The 23238-nt window shown below is 34.8% G+C and overlaps 2 protein-coding genes across 4 annotated transcripts; one reads left to right on the top strand and one right to left on the bottom strand.

Annotated features, from left to right (window-relative positions):
- The first annotated feature begins 13871 nt into the window (after nt 1-13871).
- On the top strand, nt 13872-16434 carry LOC145044893 (glycerophosphocholine acyltransferase 1-like). The gene is made up of 8 exons (XM_078993243.1): nt 13872-14307; nt 14398-14496; nt 14801-14858; nt 14971-15071; nt 15223-15318; nt 15403-15496; nt 15574-15811; nt 15905-16434. Exons 1-8 carry the CDS (start codon nt 14221-14223, stop codon nt 16257-16259), a joined length of 1128 nt encoding a protein of 375 aa, XP_078849369.1. The 5' UTR covers nt 13872-14220; the 3' UTR covers nt 16260-16434.
- A 202-nt stretch (nt 16435-16636) lies between these two features.
- Nucleotides 16637-22589, bottom strand: LOC145044892 (uncharacterized). Of its 3 annotated transcripts, none has more exons than XR_013681696.1 (9): nt 21440-22589; nt 21071-21358; nt 18410-19705; nt 18176-18325; nt 17675-17992; nt 17324-17587; nt 17099-17163; nt 16904-17008; nt 16637-16822 (listed from the first exon to the last, which is right to left on the bottom strand). XR_013681696.1 is itself a non-coding variant. In XM_078993241.1 (9 exons), exons 1-8 carry the CDS (start codon nt 22301-22303, stop codon nt 16905-16907), a joined length of 3333 nt encoding a protein of 1110 aa, XP_078849367.1. In that variant the 5' UTR covers nt 22304-22589; the 3' UTR covers nt 16637-16822; nt 16904. The 3 variants fall into 3 exon arrangements, 2 of the variants coding, with proteins under 2 accessions (XP_078849367.1, XP_078849368.1); XM_078993241.1 differs by having other exon boundaries at nt 16904-16992; XM_078993242.1 differs by having other exon boundaries at nt 16904-16992; nt 18176-18322; nt 21440-22588.
- Nucleotides 22590-23238: the final 649 nt, after the last annotated feature.

The following is a 23238-nucleotide window of genomic DNA, read 5'->3' as shown; positions in this document are numbered from 1 at the left end:
TACTTTTCACCTAGCATGCAGTCAATCCCCATTATTTTCATGTGCTATTTGTGTGCTTAATGGACAAAAATGTGGTCCTTGTAAGTAAGGGTATTGACACAAGAATGTGGTCCTTGTAAGTAAGGGTATTTTCATTAAGCAACCCAAGAACATTAACAATTGCTTTTATTTGACTAGATGAAGGGTAATGACACAACAACACATCAATGAACCACCGCATAACTACATAGTCTTCTTAATTCACCAATCCAAGTATATAACATATAAATGATTAAAGTACATTTGATTGCAACTTATAAATGATTAAACCCAAAAAAAAACACCCAACTACAAAGTAAAAGCAGCTTCAGCTTCAACACCTCTGCTTGCAGGTTTTTCTTCGACCTCAGGAGTACACTTAAAATTATGTCTTCATTGTTGCATTTTATTTCATCCACCCAAGAAATGAAACCTGATCGTGGTCCCTAAAACAGAAATTAAGGTAACATTAAAAAACCGATCATCAAACTAGGGTTCTAAACATATGAATACGATTACCTGGTTTGGACATGCATAAAATGGTCTTCCAGGGTTATTGACAGTCTTCGATGTGCGAATTATTGCTGGACTTCCACACCCACACACAATCTTCATGTGCGAATTTTTGAATCTCACTCCACAGTTCCTTTGAAAAAGAGAAAACAAAATGAAGGATCATAGTTTCTTTGAAAAAGAGAAAACAAAATGGTCTTCCAGGGTTATTTACAGCCGTTAGAAGCATCAAATGACAAAAATACCCTCACCGTGCAACACACGTGGGGTACAACAACCCAACATATGTTATCATTCTTGTTCTTGCATGATCTTACAACCAAACTAAAAATGGTCAAATGTACTATGATACAAAACGCCTGAGAGCTACTCAGGTCCTTTTCCATTAAAAAACTTAACATACGCACAAGATGCCTGTCATTAACACAGGTCTTTTAACATGATCGTTATATATGAAACCCAAAAGAACAAAAAAAACTAAGAACAGAAAATCCATAACTATTCTAGCTTCATATTGTACCCAAATCATCTTATCCAAGCTTCATAAGGACTTTGACCCCAACCATCATCATCCCAAGCATTGCCACCATCACGCCGCCCATCACCAGAGCAATCGCTTTTAACTTCCTCTCATGATCTTCCAACTTGTGATGCAGACTGATGTGATCAACACGGCACACAATGAAATCTTTACCCACTTGATCTTTGAGCGTCTGCATCTCGATCTGGTTGGCAACAATCTTGTCTCCACAGTCGCAAAAAATCGAATGCAGGTCGCTGAGGTTAACAAACTCTCCAGAATTTATCGAGTCAGGTGAGGGAGGTGGTGGAGCCGACATTGATAGATTTTAGGGTGTTGGTCGGAATCGTGTTTGGCTTATTAGGGTAAAAAGTTTTCGATTTCTGCTACTTGAAGCACCAAAGATTTGTGAAGCAGTCTTTATGCCCCCACCACCGACTCTTCCTTGTCCTCTACGGGTTCTTGGATGGTTGGTGGACATAATGGCTAATTAATGAAGGTTAGTTGGACACTTAGGTGGAGGATGAGTACACGACTCCAGTTCAATGCTGAGTAAGCTGCTTAGTTGGCAAGTCAAAATGTTCTTTTACCTTCGATTGTGGGTTAAAGTCCCATATTAACCGGTCATTTACAAGTATAAGCCCTTTAAAAGCAAAAAATAGTCACGAGGGACCATTTAAACCAATATACGAAAGATAGTTGGGCCAGAGTGACAATAACCCTTATTTAAACCAATAATGTAATGCGGTTCTTCATTTCATTTAACCGTACTCTAATGACTCTTCATTTAACTGTAACTGTAATTTTTGCTAATAATTAATAACCATATTCTATCCACCCTATTCTATTTAAGTAGTAGTGAGATTTTTGGACTTATAAAAAGAGAAATTAAATTGATTTTTATTTTTTATATCTATAAAATGTTCTACTATTTTATTGACAAATGTGATCATTTTATGTTTTTTTAACTAACTCATTAACACTATATTAGGAATATATCAAATAAAAATAAAATTGAAGGATGATTTGTTATAATTTTAATAGGTGTGAATAATTATAAACATAAAAAATAGGAGCTAATTTAATTTCTCTATATAAAAAAAGTAGAGATGCTTAAAAGAAAGATTGTTGAGCCATCACCATTCCATATATAGTGAAATAGATTAAAAACTACTACAAGAAAGGAAGAACACTACATTATATGCATTTTAAGCTTTTTATAAAAAAAAACTCAGCAATGCGTTCACCCAAATGTCGCAACCAGCAACCAAATACATCAAAGCACCAGAAATGCAAACAAGAGGAAAAAAAAAAAGTATAAGCTACAAGGCACACACATACACTGATACACATACACACACCATTAGGTTTTTACGGTAGCCTGACGATAAGCAACCGTCACCAGAGGTTTCAGTAGCTTATAGACAAAGATGACAATGGTGGTTCCAGCAAGCACAAACCACGTAATCAAAGCCCCTGTCACCAACCGGTTTATGAATTTCCACCCGGCGCTCAACTCATCATGGTCTGGAGTCGTAGCCTCCATTGCATATTTAAAACTGTATGTAGTGGCCGTAATGGTGGCGAACATGGACGCCGTAAGAAGCAATGAGAAGATTCGTCGTTTTAACGATAAACCCGAAAGAAACAAAAACATGGTGGTCATTGAAAAAGTGAAGGAAATGGTGTTAGCAACGGAGAATCGCTTATACTCATGCGCAGCAACATACGCAGCGATTGCTTGTCCAGCTTCGTATTCGATCTTTCCATTTACAGAGCGTGTATCTTGGTATGCGCCACCAGGTGGGCTGATCGCGGCCTGGTAGTTCATGGCGGCGAGCACTGATGCTGCTATCAAAAGAGCGTCGGCCTTCCTTTCTGCCATTGGATCATCGATCTTCTCGATGAAGTACTCGAATACCTGACGGCAACATCCTCCGGCCGTGATCGGCGTTGACTGTTGACGTTGTGGTGGTGGTGGTGATGGAAGCATCGGAGCTAGTAGTGGTGTAATGGTGTGTGTTCAAGGTGCAAGCAAGCATGCATATATGTAGTCGGGTGGGATATTTACTTTTGACTTTAATTCTTGGACCCAATACTATTTCTATATGTGGAAGGAGATCTACTTTAATTATTGCTTTATATCGCTTATACCAGAAGATATTTCTATTATTATGAAACCCTTTAATATGATTTCTTGAATGGCATCCACTTTTACAAAATCTTCAAAATTTTGTTGGTGAATATATGGTTAGACAATTGTTAGTTATGTCCCAAAACATAAAAAAATGTAGTTTGCTAACTAAAATATAGAATTTTATCAACATTTTCAATATTCCAGCTGGCATAAATTACAATCTAGTAATTTGAATGGATATTGTTTTAACTAATTCTTGTTATAGTCGGTTAACCGAGTAATTCGAATAAGGCAATTAAATTAATATTTTTATTTTTTAATTTTTAATTTTTAAAATTTGTTATTATTTATTTTGAAAACTGAACTTATGTTCGACGCTAGTGGTGAATGCATTTTTTACTTTTTTGTTATCTACTATAATAAATAAATGAAGCTTTTTTTACCACATGTCCTCTTCTCATTCATTTGGATACATGGTATTTTCTAGAATTTTTAAATTTTTTATTTTCTACTTGTCATTTTATTGTATTTTTCATTTTATTAAATTAAAATTCCACATTTAATGTGTAAGGTAATATATATGTAAAATATTTATTAGAAAAAATTTATATATGTAATATATTCAATACATTAAAGTCTCATTAATTTTAATAATTCAAAATTTTCTTATTTTTCTTATAAATTCAAACTTTTCAAATTGTTAAAATTTTATATTTTTTTTAATTAAACCCATGTAATACATGGGTCTCACATCTAGTTGTTTATTACCATTTACTTTGAAAGTGGTAACTTGACACAACCTTTGGTTGTATGGTAATTGCGTGTTTTGTTTATTTTTACGTAATGTTTTTAACGCTTTTCATGAAAGATTAAAATAATACATGTTTGAATTAAACAATTTATATTTTTAACGCTTTTAAAGAATACGTTATTTTTTTTGAACCAGCAGAGTAATATATACTGGCGTACACAGAAACGTTAGACTCGGGTCCGCAAAACGGGCAGCCCGGAATCGCCTCCTTTCCAACTCCCTATTTTTCACCACTTTAATCCGAGCAACACTCAAACCCAACACCCCATGAGAAAACCCTAAAGAGAAAAACCTAGATGCATCTTATCGGAAGTTGGTAATCATTCGCATGAATACGTTCTTAATTAGGACATTTCAATGAAAAGCGTGTTCTTTCACATGGCTAATCTTTGTTTTACAAAGTAATTCTTATCCTATAAAATAATTCTACTTTTGAATTTTGATAATTAATTATAATACATTTGAGTGTTCATAACACAAAAGATCTAAGAGCAAGTAACTTGATAGGTAAGTAATGTATCAGCTTTTCTTCTATTGCTATTTAAATACAGGGAAATGATACAATGTGAGGGGCTTAACATCTATGATGTAGATTACTATTTAATAATTAACATTGTCGGTAATTTTAATCTCTTTTTTATAATATACAAATAACATAGCGATATTGTGTTTTTGAAGATCATATTTAAATTCATTAAAATTAGTTCCTAAATTTTATAAAATAAACAAAAGTATCAAAACTCTTTTATTTAAGAAATATTCTTTTTAGATTTTATAAAGCATTTAAAATATTATTTTTTCAACACCGGTCGTGATTATATACTTGCATAAAGAATCATTAAGTCAACTATAAGTAAAAAAATGTTATTTCAAATTCAAACTAACAAAAGTAGACACCAAAAAACAAAACAAAATGATTATATAGACCGATACTCATAAAATCATTAGTTAAATTATGATTTAAATTTGAAACTAAAAATAATAAAAAAGTAGGTGGCATAGATAGTCAAATACAAAGAAATGATTATCAATACTCATGAAATCATCAAGGTAAATTATCAATTTAATTAAATATCTAAAATCATAAAAATGGTAACAATATTTAAATATAAGGCTAACCGGAGTGGGTGTCTCAACCCATGCGTGGAGCTGATCTATAAGGCCAGAGAACACGTGAACACTGTCCCCATGTTCAGTGGGTTGTCTGTGACGTGGGTGTGAAGACGAACGAGGACGAGGCCAATGGCAAGGAAGGAAACAACAGTTAGAATTTTTTTTGGCAATGGTACCCTCTTTGACTGTTAACATTAAAAAAAAAATTATTTTTTCAATTTAAATCTTATCAAGTACAAATATAAATAGGGAAAATGTCACTATAACCCTATAAACTAACATGATTTGGTTTAAAAGGTTCTCATCTAAATTTTTTTGCATTATAAGGGCATGAACTTGACTATTACCGGTTAATTTGGGCACTTTAACCTTTTTTATCCGGTTTATGTTTCACATATGGTCTAATTATGCCATATACTCTCCTATTTCGCCTACGTGTTCAGTTACTTTTAATAGCTATTGTAGCTATCTGATTATGTATGTAAATGTTGTGTTTCAAACTAAATAAAAGTCATAGTGACACCAACAGTAGTGGGTTATACTCTCAGCATTACGAACAGTACCACCACAAGCAACATACGATATAAGACCAATACATTTCATTATTGAAGAACTTCTAATAAATTGTTCATCATTCCTTAAAAGGAATCTAATAAAAGGAACAAAAATATTAGAACTCTCCATCAAGTTAAGCCAATTTGAAATTCTCAGTCAATCTATTGATCCATATTCCTTCATTGACCGTATCAAATGGGTTCTTTAACATCTTCTAGTCTTCCCTTTAGCCTTTTCTCTTGTGTACATCACTAATCTTGTCTCTTTGTTAAAAAAGCTAAAACAAAGAGGATCCAGAAGATAACACTCTATCCCTGCATCATTTTCCTTTAAAAGTCAAGAAACACTAGCTATAGTGCCACATGCCCCTACAGTTGTAAAAAAAGCATGTTATTTGCCTCTTGTCTCATCCCATATCTCAAACCTAGTTCCTTCATAATGAGTCGAGCTTTGTAGCTTGCAGGGTTCTCAAATTTATCTGTGAAGAAGACATTTTAGAAGCCCTAAAATTAGTAGAGAAGATCGAGTTAACTTCTTCAATTTTGCTTGAAATGTAACCCATCAGTTTCACAATGTTTAAAGATGAAGACTCTTCCTAGAACCCTAATTTCGTCAGCTCTGTCACAACCTAAATTTGGAAATTTGGGAAAATATTGGGTTTAAAAACGACAAATCGTGATGTCGAACAAGTGTCTGATCTATGTCCGTTTGCTTCAAATCTGCAACTAATGGTTCTTATACCTCTTCCCTTCAACCTCTTCTCTTGTGTGCATCACTCCTCTTGTAAGAGTTACCGTTTGTGCTTTAAATCATTTTTCAAATCCCATGTAGGTGAACGATGATGATGATCGGTGGGAGGCAGCCGATGGTGGAGATATGGTAGTAGGAGATGGTTGTTGGTGTAGTTTGAATTCCATAGACATGTGTTGAAGAACATCTAAATCGTGAATAAATCTAAATGATGTGATCTACTGAGAATGTGATATAGCACAAATATTTCTTGAGTCAATAAGATGGAGAAATCGATGTGTTGAATAGATAAGTTGTGATTCAGAGGAAAAGAAAAAAAAATCACAGATAAAGGAGAACTTAGGATGGGGACGATTGAATGGTTATTTGGCATTGAAGGTGAAGGTGCCTTAAATTTTATATATGTGACATCTGATTTGGCATAGTAACCAGTTAAAACAGGTCTTATGTCCTTAATAAACAGGTTAATATTAATTGTATTCCCTTTAAATGCAAGAAAAAAAACATAAGGGGCCATTTAAAACAAAACCTGATAGTTGGTTGGGCTTTAGTGACATTTACCCATATAAATACTCACTAATTTACTAACATTTTACACTTCAAAAAACACTCTCTATTTTTTATCTTCTACAAAAAACACCCATCTCATATATTTTTTATCTTCTATCTATGAATCCAAATTAAAATATTCCACCCGCTCCAAACACCTCAAACACTCCAAATGATTCGTTAGCAAATCTTAGTTACACGCAATTGATGACAACTCCAATCCAACAAAAACTTTTATTCACCAATCTTTCATACCACTCATACTAATACCAACTACAACAATCACCACAATTCAATCAACCACAGTTTCAAGCCTTTTAACAACAACTTTCTCCACAATTTCAACCTCAAACTTCTCAACGTTAACAATTTATTTTGAATTTATTATAAGCATTAGGGCTAGTCAATTTGACTATTATAAGAATTAAAATTTGACTTTTTGTTAGAATATTATAAAGGATAAATAATCTTAACCAAAGTTCAATTATATGTGACAACGATTTTGCACATATAAAGAAAACCTAAATTTGACTTCGTGAGAATAAGTTATGATTTTTCTAATATTTCAGCATATAGTATACGACTCAGAAAACCGAAACTGGAATCAGTCGATTGTTAGGAAAAATCAATCTAAACGAGAGTTGAAGATCTTGTCAATACCTATTTGTCGATATAAAGAATGTTAAGAAAGGACGTCATATAAGAGAGTTATGAATTTTTAATGGGCTTTAACTATTTAAGCCTGTTAAAAATATAGTTTTAAAAATAAAGTTAAAACTAGCCGAAGGAGTCTAAATGAAAGTGGTAGATCTCGTCAGTAGTTACGCGTGGATATAAAACCCATCAAAAACATGGCTCGTATGAAGAAGATATGAACTTTATAGGGAACATAAATTCTTCGCGTGCACCCACGCGCACTGACAAAGTATGTTGCGCGCACTAACAAAGTATGTCGCGCGCATTGTCATTCCACCTAGAGTGTGACACATGGCACCATGCAGAAAGTGACACTTCACCCTCTTCCGATCAGATGCGCGATGCATACCTTATCTATGTGCAGCGCGCATACGAAATATCCCTATAAATAGCAGTCGAATTTCAGTTCAAATCCCACACCATTCCAACATTTCTTTCTTGATTCTCTGGATTTTTGTCGAGAGTTTCCTTAAGCTTTTAGTCGGTGAAGCCCTGTAGTATCGATAGTCGGCAATTAGGAGCTCTTGAGTCAGAGTTCTGCTCACTTAATTCCTAGTTTTCATCAGAATACTATGTAATTTAAGCTACACTTATTTTATTCAAGTGTAACTTTTAATTATAGTCATAGTCATTATTATAAACCTATAATTAAGATTTATCAGTGTAACAGCCCGGAATCTCAGGTATTGTTAAAATTATGTTTTTGGGGTGTTCTAAGAGGGGACTCGGCGAGTTGGAGCCAGACTCGGCGAGTAGGATCGCAGACCTGGTCGCGGGTTCGCGACTGGACTCGACGAGTCTAGATATGGACTCGGCGAGTCTGCGCTGTTTAGCGAAAACCCTAGCCGTTCAGATTTGGGACGTATAAAAGGGACTTATTGGCCGTCATTGTTTGTTTTAGCCTTCTGAGAGGAACCCTAAATCGATTGTGTGCATCTAGAGCAAGGTTAAAGGCCATTGGTGATCTTGAAGGAGTTGTTGTGCAAGGAAGAGAAGGGCTTGGCTAAAGGAACAGCAAGGGAGTCACGTTCTGAGGATTGGGGACACAGAGAGTACATCATCCAGGTAAGAATTCGAGTATGCTCTGCTATGGTGATGTGTTTAGAGGATTAGGGTTTATGGAACCCTTTTTGTGGATAGATTGAATGTTACCCTAGTCCCCCAAACGATTGTAACCCCGTGTTGGGACCTTTGGAGGTCCAGAATGTCCCATGCCTGTGCATTTCGGGAAGTGATGAAGGTTTTGGATTGAAATCCTTATGCCTTAGGTCAATATGTAAATTATAAGTCTTGGGGTGTAGCATGAGCACCGAAATGAGGACCTTACGTGATGGACCAGTCTAGGAAGGCCAGACCTATGAATGGTCGGAGCAGTTCTGACCTTAGGAAGCAGTTTGAGCGGCTGCATGGCATGGACTCGCCGAGTCCGATGAACAGACTCGGCGAGTAGCTTGAAGAATAACTGGGACTCGTCGAGCTGTTCTTCAGACTCGGCGAGTGGAGTCGGGGTGGCCCCACGATTCTTCCAGGAGTAACTCGTCGGGTCAAGGAGGATACTCGACGAGTAGAAAGGGAATCTTAGAGGATTGGAGGACGACTAGACTCGCCGAGTCGCCAGGGTACTCGCCGAGTCCGGTCGAGTTGACCGTGGACCGTTGACCAGAGTTGACCTATGTGTGATTTCTTAGGGTCAGTTAACTTGGAAGATAAAAGTGTTAATAAGAGATATATGATGTTATAGGGAGTTTGTAGATCGGCGGATCAAGTACGAGTGGTTTCAGGAGTTGCTAGCTTTCAGTATCCACGAGGTGAGTCTTCTCACTATACTGTACCCGGAAGGGTTTGACTGTGTGACCGGAAGGTCGGATATGATATGTGATATACGTGCTATATGTGGTAAGTTAATTGTTATGCGTGCTATGTATGTTATATGGGCCGGAAGGCGATTATGTTATGGGCCGGAAGGCGTTGTGTTGTGGACCGGAAGGTCAGGGCCTGGAAAGGCGTATATTCGTAAGTTGTATATTGGGGGAACTCACTAAGCATTTATGCTTACAGTTGTTATGTATGTGTTTCAGGTACTAGCGAGGACCGTGGGAAGGCGCCGGCGTGATGTGTACACACTGATTAATGTTTTGAGATCTTAGGAATTCTATGAATTTTATTTTGACATAACACTTGGAATAATTATGCTTGGTTTGAATGAAAATACTTTATTTTTGAAATGAAAAAAAAAAATTGGTTTGAACATTTGCGTTGTTACAATCAGTAATTCCAAGTCATTATACTAATTGATCCACTTACGGGGATGATGTCTAAGTTGGATTTAGTGAGGTGTTTAAAGTGAGATTTGCAAATTGTATACTTTATATACTAAACGGACCCTGCCTCTGATATGATCATATCTGGTTGTTCTTTACTTGATAGATCTTGATTCAGACATTGAGATTAGTGAGGAATCTAGACTATTATTAGTCACTAGGAACACTAGAGTAAGACTTAGTGACATTCGTATCTAGGTCACATCAGAAAAAAAGGTCAAGGAGTTTGGCGGAGCGCTGCCGAATTCTCCAACCACCCACCTAACTCAGGTGAGTACATAGTTACTTTCTGCTTACACATAAATACAAGTATTCTAAATGCTTAATTGCTATATGTGTTGTCTTTGTTGTGTTTAATGTAGTCGTATAATATGATTGTTACTTGATTTAACCGTACATTTATCATACTTAATAATATGATTGGACAGTGAAGGGTTGTGCTAAATAACAAATGAGAGGTGATGATAGGGTTGTGTGAGATAGTGGTTATGATAGGTTAGTGAAAGTCGCGTGAAATAATAAGCTATGTTTTTCGTGTCTATTCCAAATACTTTTAAGTGTTGTGTTATTCCAAGTACTTTTGTATTGTTGTGTATATCCTAAGTAATTTTGTACTGCCATGCTTATTCCATGTACTTTTGTATTGTTGTGTCTATCCCAAGTACTATTGTATTGTCGTAACTATCCAAAATACTAATGTACTACCATGTTGTCGTGTTTACCCAAATTATTATCATACTAACGTGCCTAATCACCTAGGAATTATAGATGTCTATTGATAAAGGTCCTTTAAGAACGATCCCTCGAGATCATCATATTAGGATTAGTAAGTGAAAATAACGTGAGTGGGGTGATTGGGTTATCTAAATTTTGAAGAATATATAATTAAATATTATAATATTATGCGTTGAAAACCTTATGTACTCACCAAGTTTTCCAACCTGACCCATTAGCTTCCTTGTATCACATGTAGTGATATGAAAGTACTGATAGATAATTTAATTATATGTCGATAGGTTAAAGGAGATATAGATCTTTAATGTAATGAGGAACCGAAAAAAAGATACGTTTTGGGGGAATTTCTCAAATCCTTTTTCACCAAAGTTGATCAGGAGCCCAAGAGGCTCAAATTTCTCCAATAATGAAACATGCAAACTTTGAAGCAAGACAACATTATACGTTTATTTTTATGCTAGAAAAATGGAATCAAGATTAAAACTTAGAATCAAGATTGAAATTATAACTACAACCTGATATGGTCTGTGTTTCAAAGGTCCGCAACCATTGACCGATGATAATGGGGTCGCGTGGCTATGGATCATGTAGAAGAATCAAAAGAAAGGCGGTGTGGAGATGATCTATTGCTTTTTACGTTCGAGGTATGTATGAAGTAAATGAAGTCCTACTCAACCAAATTCAAGTTTGGATATGATTTGTATATTGATTTATTGTAATTTTTGATGATATATTAGAGATTATTGGCTAAGAATTGAAATTAGAAGATGACTATTTTATGGAAATGTGTCCCTAAAAACAAGTATATTATTATAACTAGTTGTGAGAGTTCTGTATTATATGAGTTAATTTAAAAAAAAAAAATGTTAAGTATAAAGGTCTAAATTCTTGAGAACTTCGAGTTTATAACAAAATTAGAAAAGTAGTGAATTGTTAAAATTGAAATTTTTTTATCTTTTAAATTTAAACAAATAATTTAATTTAAATAAATAAACAAAAGAAAATAATAAGCTTTAATTTAGGAATTTTGAATTTAAAAGTTAAGTCTATTAGTATATTGATATCCATTTATTATTATATTTATTATAATTATTACATTAAAATATTATGTGGAATTTAATAAAATAAGAAAAAAAACCTATAAAATGACGTGTGGAAAAAAAATTAATTCAAAATAACTACAAAATGACATTTGACAAATTAAATGAGAATTTGATATGTGGTAAAAAAATCTTCATTTATTAGGATAGATAGGAAGATTTTAAGATATTTGTATGACACGTAATTACCACATCAATACATATTAAAAAACAAATTAAAAAGTATCAAATCAATACAAACCTATTAATCCAAATATTGATATTGTTTTTTTTCTTTTCACGTTAACAAGTTAAATGTTATAATAAATGTAAAAAGAAACAAAATTGAATGGTGTTATACCATACAAAAAATTTGTTCTATTAAGACATTTTTCTATTTTATATACATATTTGAGCACAAAGTAGTAGCTTCTTTATAAATTGTGGCAAACATTTTTTTGTTATAAGATAACAATATATTCTAACTTTTGTATTTAAATAATAAAATGTGTATTTAAAATGAAAAGGGTTATTGACATTAAGGCACATCAAAGTTTTGTGTTTCGTTTTAAATGACTATTAAAATTTTTTTTGACCTGTTAAACCATTAAAATAAAAAATTATCTGTTTAAAATACCATTTTGCTCAAAAATCATTCATTTTCTCGGTTACATTGACTTTTGATTGTCAAATGTTTGTTTAAAATACATTTTTATTTGTGCATTGCATCTTGACTGCATTATTCATCACTTAAAAACACGCTCAACTCTCTCACGCTTCTTCCTCTTACAACATCGAATTAGGGTTTTATATACAACAAAGAATATGTATCACACTGTCGATTTTTTGATACACGTACTCTACTCGTTGTCTTTCTCACAGGGATTGGAAATTTAGGGATTTATTGTGTATAGAGGCTTTACTCGGCTCCACTTGATTTGCATGACATTTCACGTTGCTCGAAGACTCCCGACTGCCTTTTTGGAAGTAGTTGTTCTGCATCATTGTAGTCTTCAAACTGACCTGCTAAACCTGAATTTGCTTCAAGATTGTTAACATTCAAGAAAACCTCCCACTCATTGTAGTTATTGGGCTCTGTCGTAGTGGGATTTGCTTCATGATTATGAGAATTTATGAATAATTCCCACTCGAGATCATTTACTGTTGTGTTATTGCTAGCACCTGCATCGAGAAACATGGGAACCACTTCTTTCATTGACTCCACCATTCACTTCCTTCTGATCAAAACGTTGAAGTGTTGGTATGGCCCATCTTGAATGATTATCATTCTTATGCCTTCTTCTAATTTATACTTCAAAAACTCACTAAGAGTCAAATCTTCACCATTTGGCAATGACACGTTTGGCCTATGATTAGCTTCACCTTATCGTAAATTAACCAACCAACAATGTAAACCAGATGATGCGCCTCCAATATAGCATGTAAAATATCCTCCCAACACTCTCTCTACTTAAAGATATTACACTCTCTACCATCTTCTCTCGATTAACTTCTGGTAACATGCTTTCAATCATGTGAACATCCTAATACATTGTCATAATCCCACCGTCTCTCACTAGAAAATAACTATCCTTCAAGCAAAAGAACTCCTCGCCGTCGGTTGATGTTTCATTCTTCTCTTCACAAGAGGTAAATTGGAGTTGTAATCATGTCGCTCAATTAGGTTTTGGTTGTTTACCAGATTGACCAATAATTGGGAACCAATCTTCAATTTCATTGGCTTAGAAAATGTTTGACTATTAGAAGTCAATGTATAAATGAGCAATATAATTGGGAAACCAAACCGAATAATTTTTAACAAAAATAGTATTTTAGATAGGTAAAATTCAAATTTAATTATATTATAGATCTAAAAAAAAAACTAAATGTTCATTTAAAACCAAACTCCAAACTTTAATGTTCTTTAATACTAAATACCCCAAATGAAAAAAAAAAAAACTAATCATATGAATAGTAGAAAAGTCTACCTTATTTTATTTTAAATTAAAAACTAAGGTAGGATAAGTTGAGCAAGCAAAATTCTGTGATGACAAGGTCTTTACGTGTCCACAGTTTCAAATTGCTTCGTGTTATTAAGACCATTAAGTAAACTACAAAAAGACATAAACCTCTTCAATCAAAACGATACCCATTTCTGTAATCCTCAAACCCCTTTTAATCACAGAATCGATTAGCAAACAATCGGAAAACTTGAAGTCTTTATTGTAATCAATAACCTAGTGAGAAGCATAAAGCAAGCGTCACCACCGCCTTCGTTCTTCCCAAATCCCAACCCCACCGCCCATTTTTTTTTTATTATCTATTATTCGATCTCTCCAGACACTTCTCAATCAAAAGCTGAAAAGGATTTAATAGAGTACAATCATCATAATAAGACTTCAAAACAAAGAAAGAAAGAAAACATGTCGAGCACTGAAGAGGCGGATGATTATCAATCGAATGGGCATCGGTTTCAAGGAGTGAAGCAGAGATTAAAAGATCGATCCAGGGTATGATTTGGAGTTCGATTCTGTTTGTTTTTGTTGATTGTTTACACAGTATTTCGAAGTTTTGAATTGGGAATTTGTTGGTTTGCTTAGAAAGTTGCTCAAACGAAAGAAAAAACGAAGGAGATCTTGTCAAAACAAGCTGTTAAGATCGCTCAACAGGCTGAAGAACATGAAAGTTTTATCACTAAGGTAAATATATATTGTGTTGTATGGATTGATAGATACATTGATTCTATTAAAGAGTTAAGTCGATAGAATTGCTTTATGATGTAAATTGGTTGATTATCAAGTTCAAAACTAATATACATCATTAAAGTTTAATCAAACTGTGAGTAATAAACACAAACAAGAAACATACTTTGTTCAATTCGTTACAAAATGCATTTTGAAGGTTCATAGCTCGCATCAGAAGTCAAAGTTTGATTAATTTTAGAGTTTTTACTTTTTCATATTAGCATGGGATTAACATTAATCCTGGATGTGTTTATTGTAGGTTACTCATTTTATGGGTGTCTTTGGCTTCGGGGGATTTTGCTTTATTTTGGGTGCAAGTGAGTAATATCAAATATGCCATGGATGTGGTTTTAATTTAGTTTTTGGAAATTAAAATGTAATATTGATGAAGATTTGTTTGTAAATCCATTGATATTCTGTTTGTTTTAGGGCCACAAGATATCCGATACGTCTACTGTTTGATCTATGTCACCTTCGTTCCACTTCGATGGATTTATTATCGATATAAAAAATGGCATTATTACCTTCTGGTAAATTCCAACAACCAAACTGTTCAATATTGGGTGTACACAACAGTGGGCTGACATTGGATTTGAAATTCTCACAATGAGACTTAAATAAAAATCCTTGACAATTTCTTGAAGCATACCAAAAGTTAAATGTACTTCATATTTTATGCAGGATTTCTGCTATTATGCCAACACCATATTCTTGATCATGCTTTTATTTTATCCCAAAAATGAAAAACTTTTCATGGTTTGCTTCTCGTTTGCGGAGGTAACTATATGTCTATATTATATCATTTTTCCATTTTCTTTTTGCTAATAATCCCATTCATCATAATAATCTCTATTTTTGTAGGGCCCACTAGCATGGGCGTTGATCGTTTGGCGTTGTAGCTTAGTGTTTAGTTCCGTGGACAAACTCGTAAGCGTCCTCATACATCTTTTACCAGGTGAGTTGTTACTTGTTACAGACTCTCCCAATAACTTCTGGATCAACTTAAGTTATTACCCATTTTTTTTTTTACAGGGGTGGTGTTTTTTACTATACGATGGTGGGACCCGGCTTTTTTCGAAGCAATGCATCCAGAAGGAACTGCAATGAGAGCTTCATGGCCTTATGTGGGAAACAAATCATTCCTCTGGACATGGCTGTTTACTGTCCCCTTAATCGCCTACAGTCTCTGGCAGGCGTTGTACTTTCTGATAGTCAATGTCCTTCGTCGTCAGAGGTTGTTAAGGGACCCTGAAGTCATGACCTCTTACAGGTCAGTAAATTACACAACATTCTCTTATTTTGTCATTATTGTTAATGTATCGGATATCTGATATTGATTTGGTGTCTGGTATGATTATTGTAGGGAGCTTTCGAAAAAGGCACAGAAAGCGAATAACTTGTGGTGGAGGTTAAGTGGGTTGCTTGGGGACCAAAACCGTATGTTTATGTATATTTTACTGCAAGCGCTTTTTACGGTGGCAACGATGGCTCTTACCGTGCCTATCTTTTGGTCATATGAATTGCATCTTGCTTTTCAAATGCTTAAAGTTTCGGCGACTGTATGGAATGGAGGTTCGTTTTTATTAGAAGTTATGCCTAGGCAAGTTGTTCTTAAGGAGAAAAGGAAACAAAAAGTGGTGCAGCCTGTAGAAGAAAATCATCAGCAAGAGTTGGATCATGAAAAATCAACCGAGGTAAATAATGTTTCTGAAATGTAATTGTATACAGTGTGTTTGTGTTTGTGTGTGTTTCGAATTTGTTTAGTGTGGTGAAATTTATGTTCTAGTTTGTTTGTTTTTTTTTTTTTTTTATATATTTGGTTGTAAGTTAGTTTTTTTGTATATTATACAAACATGGTTGAAAGTAAAAAGTGTGTTTGTTTCCGCTATTAAACGAGTGTTATATTGTTTTGCATACAATGGTTTATTAAAGAGGATGATGGAGACACGGGCAAAATGGTCATTTACATGAACTTAATGTCCATTGCTAATCACCTTAGGTGACAGTTTTCGTCTCATGACAGTGAGACTTGGACATATGGTAAGTTACAATAATGCCCTTTTCGTCAAGTTAATCCACATGCTGTGTACAAAAATAAAAAAAATCCGTAGATATATTACTTTCTCATGCTCAGAACAACATATGTACACACAACAGTCAATAGTGTACAAATGATAAAACAATCATGGGTATATTTCTCTCTCAATTTCAAAAACATTTAAGAAAACAGTAAAAACAACAATGACCCATCTTGTACAGAAGATACAAGGAGCACAATGTTCTGTAAAATAAACAACATATTAGCCAACATCATGAAACATAATTATACAATGATGAAACTTTAGATGCGATAATTACATACCTTAGTCATGTTTGCTAGAAAATTGCCCTCCGATACACGCACAACATGATTTCGATTTATTCCAAAATTGACCTCCGCACGAAGCAACTCTGTAACATAGTAAGACTATAAAGTAGAAATCAGAAATCGATTCTCGATCCTGAAGCAGCTCGAGTCATAAGTAAGCACACAACGAGAACGAGGACGAGAGTGAACCTGTTGGAGATAAGGTTCCACCACGAGCAGGAACAACAGTTTCTTGAGCCATACAATGTTTTCTTCTGCATCAGAAGTAAAAGAAAAAAACAAGACACATGAGGACTTGTAAAGGGTCATTCAACCTGATATTATTTTTGCCTAAGCACGCTTAACTACAGACAGAAGAATATGTAACGCTTAACTACAGACAGTTGGAAAAGAGCGGTTAGAAGATTTTCTTACCGTGGTGTTACCATTTGGAGAACTTTTTTGCAGTAAAGAATCTGAGGGAGCGGTGCCTTCGCCATTGCTAGACTCGGAGCTTGTACTACTATTACTACTGCTTCTCTTGGTTTCAGATTCTTGGGGTTTTGTGATGGGTATTAAGTTGGTGGTGTCAAAATCATTGAAATTTATTTCTCTTGTGGCGATGATTGGCTCGGGTTCCTTCTTGGTGCCATGTAACTTAATTTTGCTATTATCATTTTCTTCCGAGTTGTGCACTTCCTGCATCCGGTTAAGTTTGCCAGAAGAATGTTTTTAAATAAATTTGCTTTTGTTATATGATTAGGGTATATGCTAAGATGAACTCACCGTAGTAATCTCCATGGGTGTAATCTTATCATCTGTGATTTCTTCTTCTTTGCTTTTGGTGTTTGTTGGAAGTGTGTTTTCATTTTCTTTTTCGACGTTCTCAATGTCACCATTGTTGGATTCTAATGATATTAGTGGAATCTCGCTTTTGTTTTCGAGTTCGTTTTCCAAAATGATGTTTGATTCCTCATTGGATTGTACATCAGTTGTGGTTTCTTCTATGCTCTCAGATTCAACCAACAGTTCGTCAATCTCTTTGTTAGCATCTTCAACATGCGTTATGTCGGGTATATCAATAACAGGAAAGCTCTCCATTTCCTGCATTATTCCATGTTTCTAAATCATCTATTGAACAAAAAGTGTTTTATTGTGTGTGTTTTGACATGTATTAGTCCAAGACCCAGAGCATCTACAATGTATAGTTCTTTGAATATCTAATTGAACGAATTGGAAAAGCAAAATATTGAAATTATTAAATATTGTAATTTAAGATGAACTCACCATAGTGACGTCATCAACAGTCTTGGATTCTTCCACCCCTGTATTCAAGTCCATCGTCTCACCATTGTCATCTTCATCAACACTTTCTTCATGTAGGTTATTGCCATTACTGTTACCAAGAACTTCAATGTCGGTTACACCCTCGCCCTGCTTCAAAGCTCAAATTATGAGCACCATCTATACACAAAAGTTATCAACCAAATCGTTTAATATTTTGTTTAGCGTGAAATTTACCTGTAATATTAACGCTTTTTCAAGTTCCTCAACAACATGAGCCATGGTTGGTCGTTCTTCAGGGTTTTCTACTACGCAGTGGCATGCAATTTTGGCATAAGTTTCCAACGCTTCTGCTCGTATTTCATCCCTAATATCGAAATGCACAATCTTGCGTAACATATTTTGTTCGAGCCTCTTGGGAACCAATTCAGTAACATGTCGTTCTTGATAATCATCGGTATCCACTAACTCCGGCACCCCGCATAAAACTTCAAGCAATAAAACACCGAATGAATAAACGTCAGATTCCTTCGTCTTACCTTCAGGATCCAGAATCCTCTGAGATTTTCCAGGCAGAAGTTTCGACAACCCAAAACTTGAAACTTTAGCTACCAATTTTGATGAAATTGAATCCAATTTCAACAAAATTTTCGAAAGTTTGATGTCACCGTGGATTATACCAGGCGTAGGGTTTAGACCGCTGTGCAAATAGTCGACTCCACGAGCAGCACCGAGACAGATCTCGAGTCGTTGGATCGTGGTGAGATGTTTACTCAAACTATCCGCTAGATTCCCCCCCGAGATGTATTCGTAAACGATCGTAATTTCGTTGTTTTTTTCGTCGCAAAAGCCGATAAGAGCAACGACATTTGGGTGGTTTTGGAAACGAGCTACGTTTAGAATTTCTGATAGAAGCTTGGGTTTAATGTTGCCGAGGTTTGTGATGTTTAATTGTTTTAATGCGACTTGTTGATTATCATATTCTCCTTCGAACATGCTTCCGTAACCATCAATGTCGATTCTCTTTCCAAATTTGATCTTCTGGAATGGAATTCGAAGGTCATCCAGTCCGTCTCCAACCTCGTTCCATGACCTATTGCCTGATTCCGGAATTCCAGTGTCCGATTGCTCTTCGGACTTGGAATCGTTTGTGGTTTCTGGAGCATCTTCAATTTGAGTTTCGCTTTGGTTATCATCTTCGATTTCTGTTGTGATGTTCGATTCCTCTTTGGAGTTTAAATCGTCTGTGATTTCTTCTGCGGTTTCTGGATCATTGATGCTCGCAATCGCAGTTCTGGTACTCTCCTCTAGATCGTCTCCAATTTGGACTAAGTTTTGGTTATCGTCTTCAGTGATGTTTGATTCCTCTTTGGAGCTTAAATTGTCGGTAATTTCTTCTGTGGTTTCTCGATCATTGGTGTTCGTTATCACAGTGTTGCTACTCTCCTTTTCAGCATCTTCGATATGAGAATTGTCAGTTAAACTCTCACCATTAACGCCATTTAGAAGTGAAGCATCGAAGCTCCGCTCTTGCTGCACCAAACCATTGTTTCAGGAAAAGAAAAATACAATTTTGACACATCATAACAAACTTCATTCTAAACACAGTCAATAATTTAATAATTTATTAAAATCGAATAATTTATAGATTTGATCATTATCCATTTATACATCAAAATAAATTATAACCTAAGACTTTTGTAAAAGCATTAGGTATGGGTCCATTGAGGTGGTGTTATAACAACTTATAACATCAAGGGGAAATGGTGTTCATGGTGTTATGACCATGTTATGAGGAGGTTAAGAGGAGAAAATTAGAGAGAGAAGAAATGTGTAGCTAATCAATGTTCTCGTTTCAATATGTTATAACGCCAACAAGATATGCCATAACACCAAGGGGGAAATGGTGTTTATGGTGTTATGACCATGTTATGAGATGCCTCATCAGCAAAAATATCACTTCTCGTTGCCCATACCATATGCTCCAATAAATTACGAGAGAAGTGTTTTACTAATATAAATAGTTTTTTTAAACTGCAATACTAAAAATACCATACCTAAATAAAAATTTAGATAGATAAAAAAAAAGACAATAATAATAAATAAATAAACTTAAAATTATCAAATATAATAATTAAAAAAACACGTTTCATAATTCATACTGTTTTTAGGTAAGAGTATGTGGTGTGACATGGACTAGGCTTTCACAAGAAGGTTATCTGCTACAATTTCCATTTTTAAAGTATCATATTATAATTATAATATATATATTTTTTTAAATGGCAAAATTTTGGTAACTTTTAATATTGATTACAAAATATTAAATGACAAAGATTGATTACAAAATATTAACTCGCAGTTTAGATATATAATGAAATGTTTTATTTGGTTTGAAACAGTATGGCCCATAATATATAAATGGTTTTTGGTTTATTATTTACAAAAAGCAAAAAAGTTAAATACTAAAAAATACTTCTAGAAAAATATATAAATTATATATGTGAAAGAAATTAGCACATGTGATACATCAATAATTTCTTTCTTAAAAAAAAAAAAAGATCTTGATAACGTAAGTCAAAACAATGATTACATTTTAAAAGGTTCTTTTAGAAGAGAAGTATAATGTAAGTATTTATTTAAGTTAAACTAATCTATAGAAACGTTTAATCATAATGTTATATTTATTATGGTAAATAACTAATATGTGATAATGTATATAACGTGTAAGTCTTTGTATTTATTATGGTAAAAAATTATGTGTGATAATGTATACAACGTGGTATTTAATGATTATAATTGTGTCAATATTTATTGTAGCATCAACCTTTATTATATAAACATTATTATATGTTAGAATTAGGAAAAAAAAAAAAAAAAGTTAAAAGAAAAACAACTCACCGCAGTTATATTGTCGTGTGAATTCGTCTCATCAATGGTAGATTCTGAAGATTTGTCAACTTTGCTAATTTCATCTGCTTTATCTTCTCCGGCGACATCGGAGATCACCTGCTTAGCATCTTCTTCAACCGCCACAATCTCCGCCTCCTGGGGTTCTTCGTCAAGTGTTTTTGAATCCACCGTCTCATCATCGCCGTCCTCTTTCTGACCATCATCTACGACTGTTTCATCTGCTACGTCGTTGATGTTTTCGCTACGAAGAATTTGAACATAGGTGACCTCTCCTCCCTGCATCAAAAGCTCAAAAGTAAATACCAAATAGTACGTCGACAAACAGTCAAATTGGGTCGTCGATTGTGGAGAACTTACCTGTAATCTCAATGCCTTTTCGAGTTCTTCAACAACCCGAGTCATGGTAGGGCGTGTTTCAGGGTTTTCCATTACACACTGGCACGCGATTTTCGCGTAAGTTTCCAACGCCTCCGTTTTGATTTCTCTTCTGATATCGAAATGCACGATTTTGCGTAATTTATTTTGTTCAAGTCTCTTCGGGACCAATTCGGACACATGGCGTTCCTGATAATCATCGGTATCCACCAATTCCGATACACCACACAGCACTTCAAGCAACAGCACACCGAAAGAGTAGACGTCAGATTCCTTCGTCGGCTTCTCGTTGACTTCATCCTCCGGATCCTTCTGAGCTTTTCCAGGCACGATTTTGGATAATCCAAAACTCGAAATCTTTGCTTCAAATTTCGATGAATTTGAATCAGAATTCAACAGGATTTTCGAAAGCTTAACATGACCATGAACGATTCCAGGTGTGGTGGAGTTAACGCCGGTATGCAAATAATCCAGTCCACGAGCAGCTCCGAGACAGATCTCGAAGCGCTGGATCGTATTCAGACGTTTTCTCATCGTATCAGCTAGATGTCCATTTGCGACATACTCGTAAACGAGAATGATCTCATTGCTCCTTTCGTCACAGAAACCGAGAAGAGCAACGAGATTTGGATGTTGCCGGAATTGAGAAATCGTTAAAATTTCACCTAATAGCTTCGGTTTAATGTTACCGAGGTTCGTGATATTCAACTGCTTCAACGCAACTCGTCGATCTCCAAATTCTCCTTCGAACACACTTCCATAGCCGTGACCCTCGAGTTTCTTACCAAACTTGATCTTCTCGAACGGAATTCGGAGGTAATCCAGCCCGTCTCTGTTCTCCGACATTATTCTTAACTCTTCCGGTCACTGGATTGTTGGAAATCAGGAACCAAATCTCTGAAAAAATACGATGCAATAGAAGTTGTAATCCAACAAATGATGGCCGGAACAGAGGAGCATTAAACGTCAAGCTTTGAGAACAGTAATGGATGACAGAATCATGGACTCTCAAAAGGGATTTTAAAAATGTGATGAAATTGAAACAGAGTGAAAGCTGAATTTAATAATGGCGGAAGCCGGTAGAAGACGAGAGAGGTATGAAAGCAAATGACACCTCCATAAATGAAAGACATGTCAAGTCATGGGGAATATTATATAATTGTGATGAAGTAGGTGTCTTCATTGCATTTATCTCTAAACTAACTTAAATATCTATTAATTAAGTCAAATTAAGAATTCTCGTAATCAACATTTATGTAATAAATCTACACATAATCACTAATATAATCAAACATGGGAACATAACAATGTTTTACAATCTTATCACAAAATATCCATTAAAATGACAAAAAAAGCTTCATGAATTCCCACGTTAATTGTTCGAGACACAAGATGATTTCGCTTATGATTCGTGAACACTTTAAGTTAAATCATCAAAAGCTTTTAATATGTTGTTTCACAAACTTCATAGGCTCAAGGGAGTGTATACGATTTTACCGCACCTTTGCCATGGTTTCAAGACCGTTCCTGACCACGGTTTTACACCATGTGGTAGACTGAAATTGTGATCTGACTCTTCTCCTTTATTCATTTGTCTCTTCTTCCAACATTCAATGGTTAAATTTGAGATTTTTTTACCTATAAATAAAACCTCACACCCTTATTTCTCTAAACATAAAATCCAATTCTTATATCTTTTTATATTTATTTCTCTCAAAATCACTAGAAAATGTTGTCATTTGGGCCTTCTAAAGAATTTCAGTTTATGATTGATGTTGTTG

This window comes from Lactuca saligna, chromosome 5 (assembly GCF_052625555.1).
Source record: "Lactuca saligna cultivar CGN05327 chromosome 5, ASM5262555v1, whole genome shotgun sequence".
NCBI classification, from domain to species: domain Eukaryota; kingdom Viridiplantae; phylum Streptophyta; class Magnoliopsida; order Asterales; family Asteraceae; genus Lactuca; species Lactuca saligna.
Note: the sequence above shows the minus strand (reverse complement) of the source record. Positions and strands in the feature narration are given on the sequence as shown.

What these genes read in the sequence shown, in the direction of transcription:
- LOC145044893 (XM_078993243.1), top strand. Translation starts at nt 14,221, where the DNA reads ATGTCGAGCACTGAAGAGGCGGATGATTATCAATCGAATGGGCATCGG. An exon ending in TTGCTTTATTTTGGGTGCAA is followed by an intron (nt 14,859 to 14,970) that starts GTGAGTAATATC and finishes TGTTTGTTTTAG; the next exon opens with GGCCACAAGATATCCGATAC. An exon ending in GAAGTCATGACCTCTTACAG is followed by an intron (nt 15,812 to 15,904) that starts GTCAGTAAATTA and finishes TGATTATTGTAG; the next exon opens with GGAGCTTTCGAAAAAGGCAC.
- LOC145044892 (XM_078993241.1), bottom strand. Translation starts at nt 22,303, where the DNA reads ATGTCGGAGAACAGAGACGGGCTGGATTACCTCCGAATTCCGTTCGAG. An exon ending in CTGTTGATGACGTCACTATG is followed by an intron (nt 17,993 to 18,175) that starts GTGAGTTCATCT and finishes GGAATAATGCAG; the next exon opens with GAAATGGAGAGCTTTCCTGT. An exon ending in CACCCATGGAGATTACTACG is followed by an intron (nt 17,588 to 17,674) that starts GTGAGTTCATCT and finishes AACCGGATGCAG; the next exon opens with GAAGTGCACAACTCGGAAGA.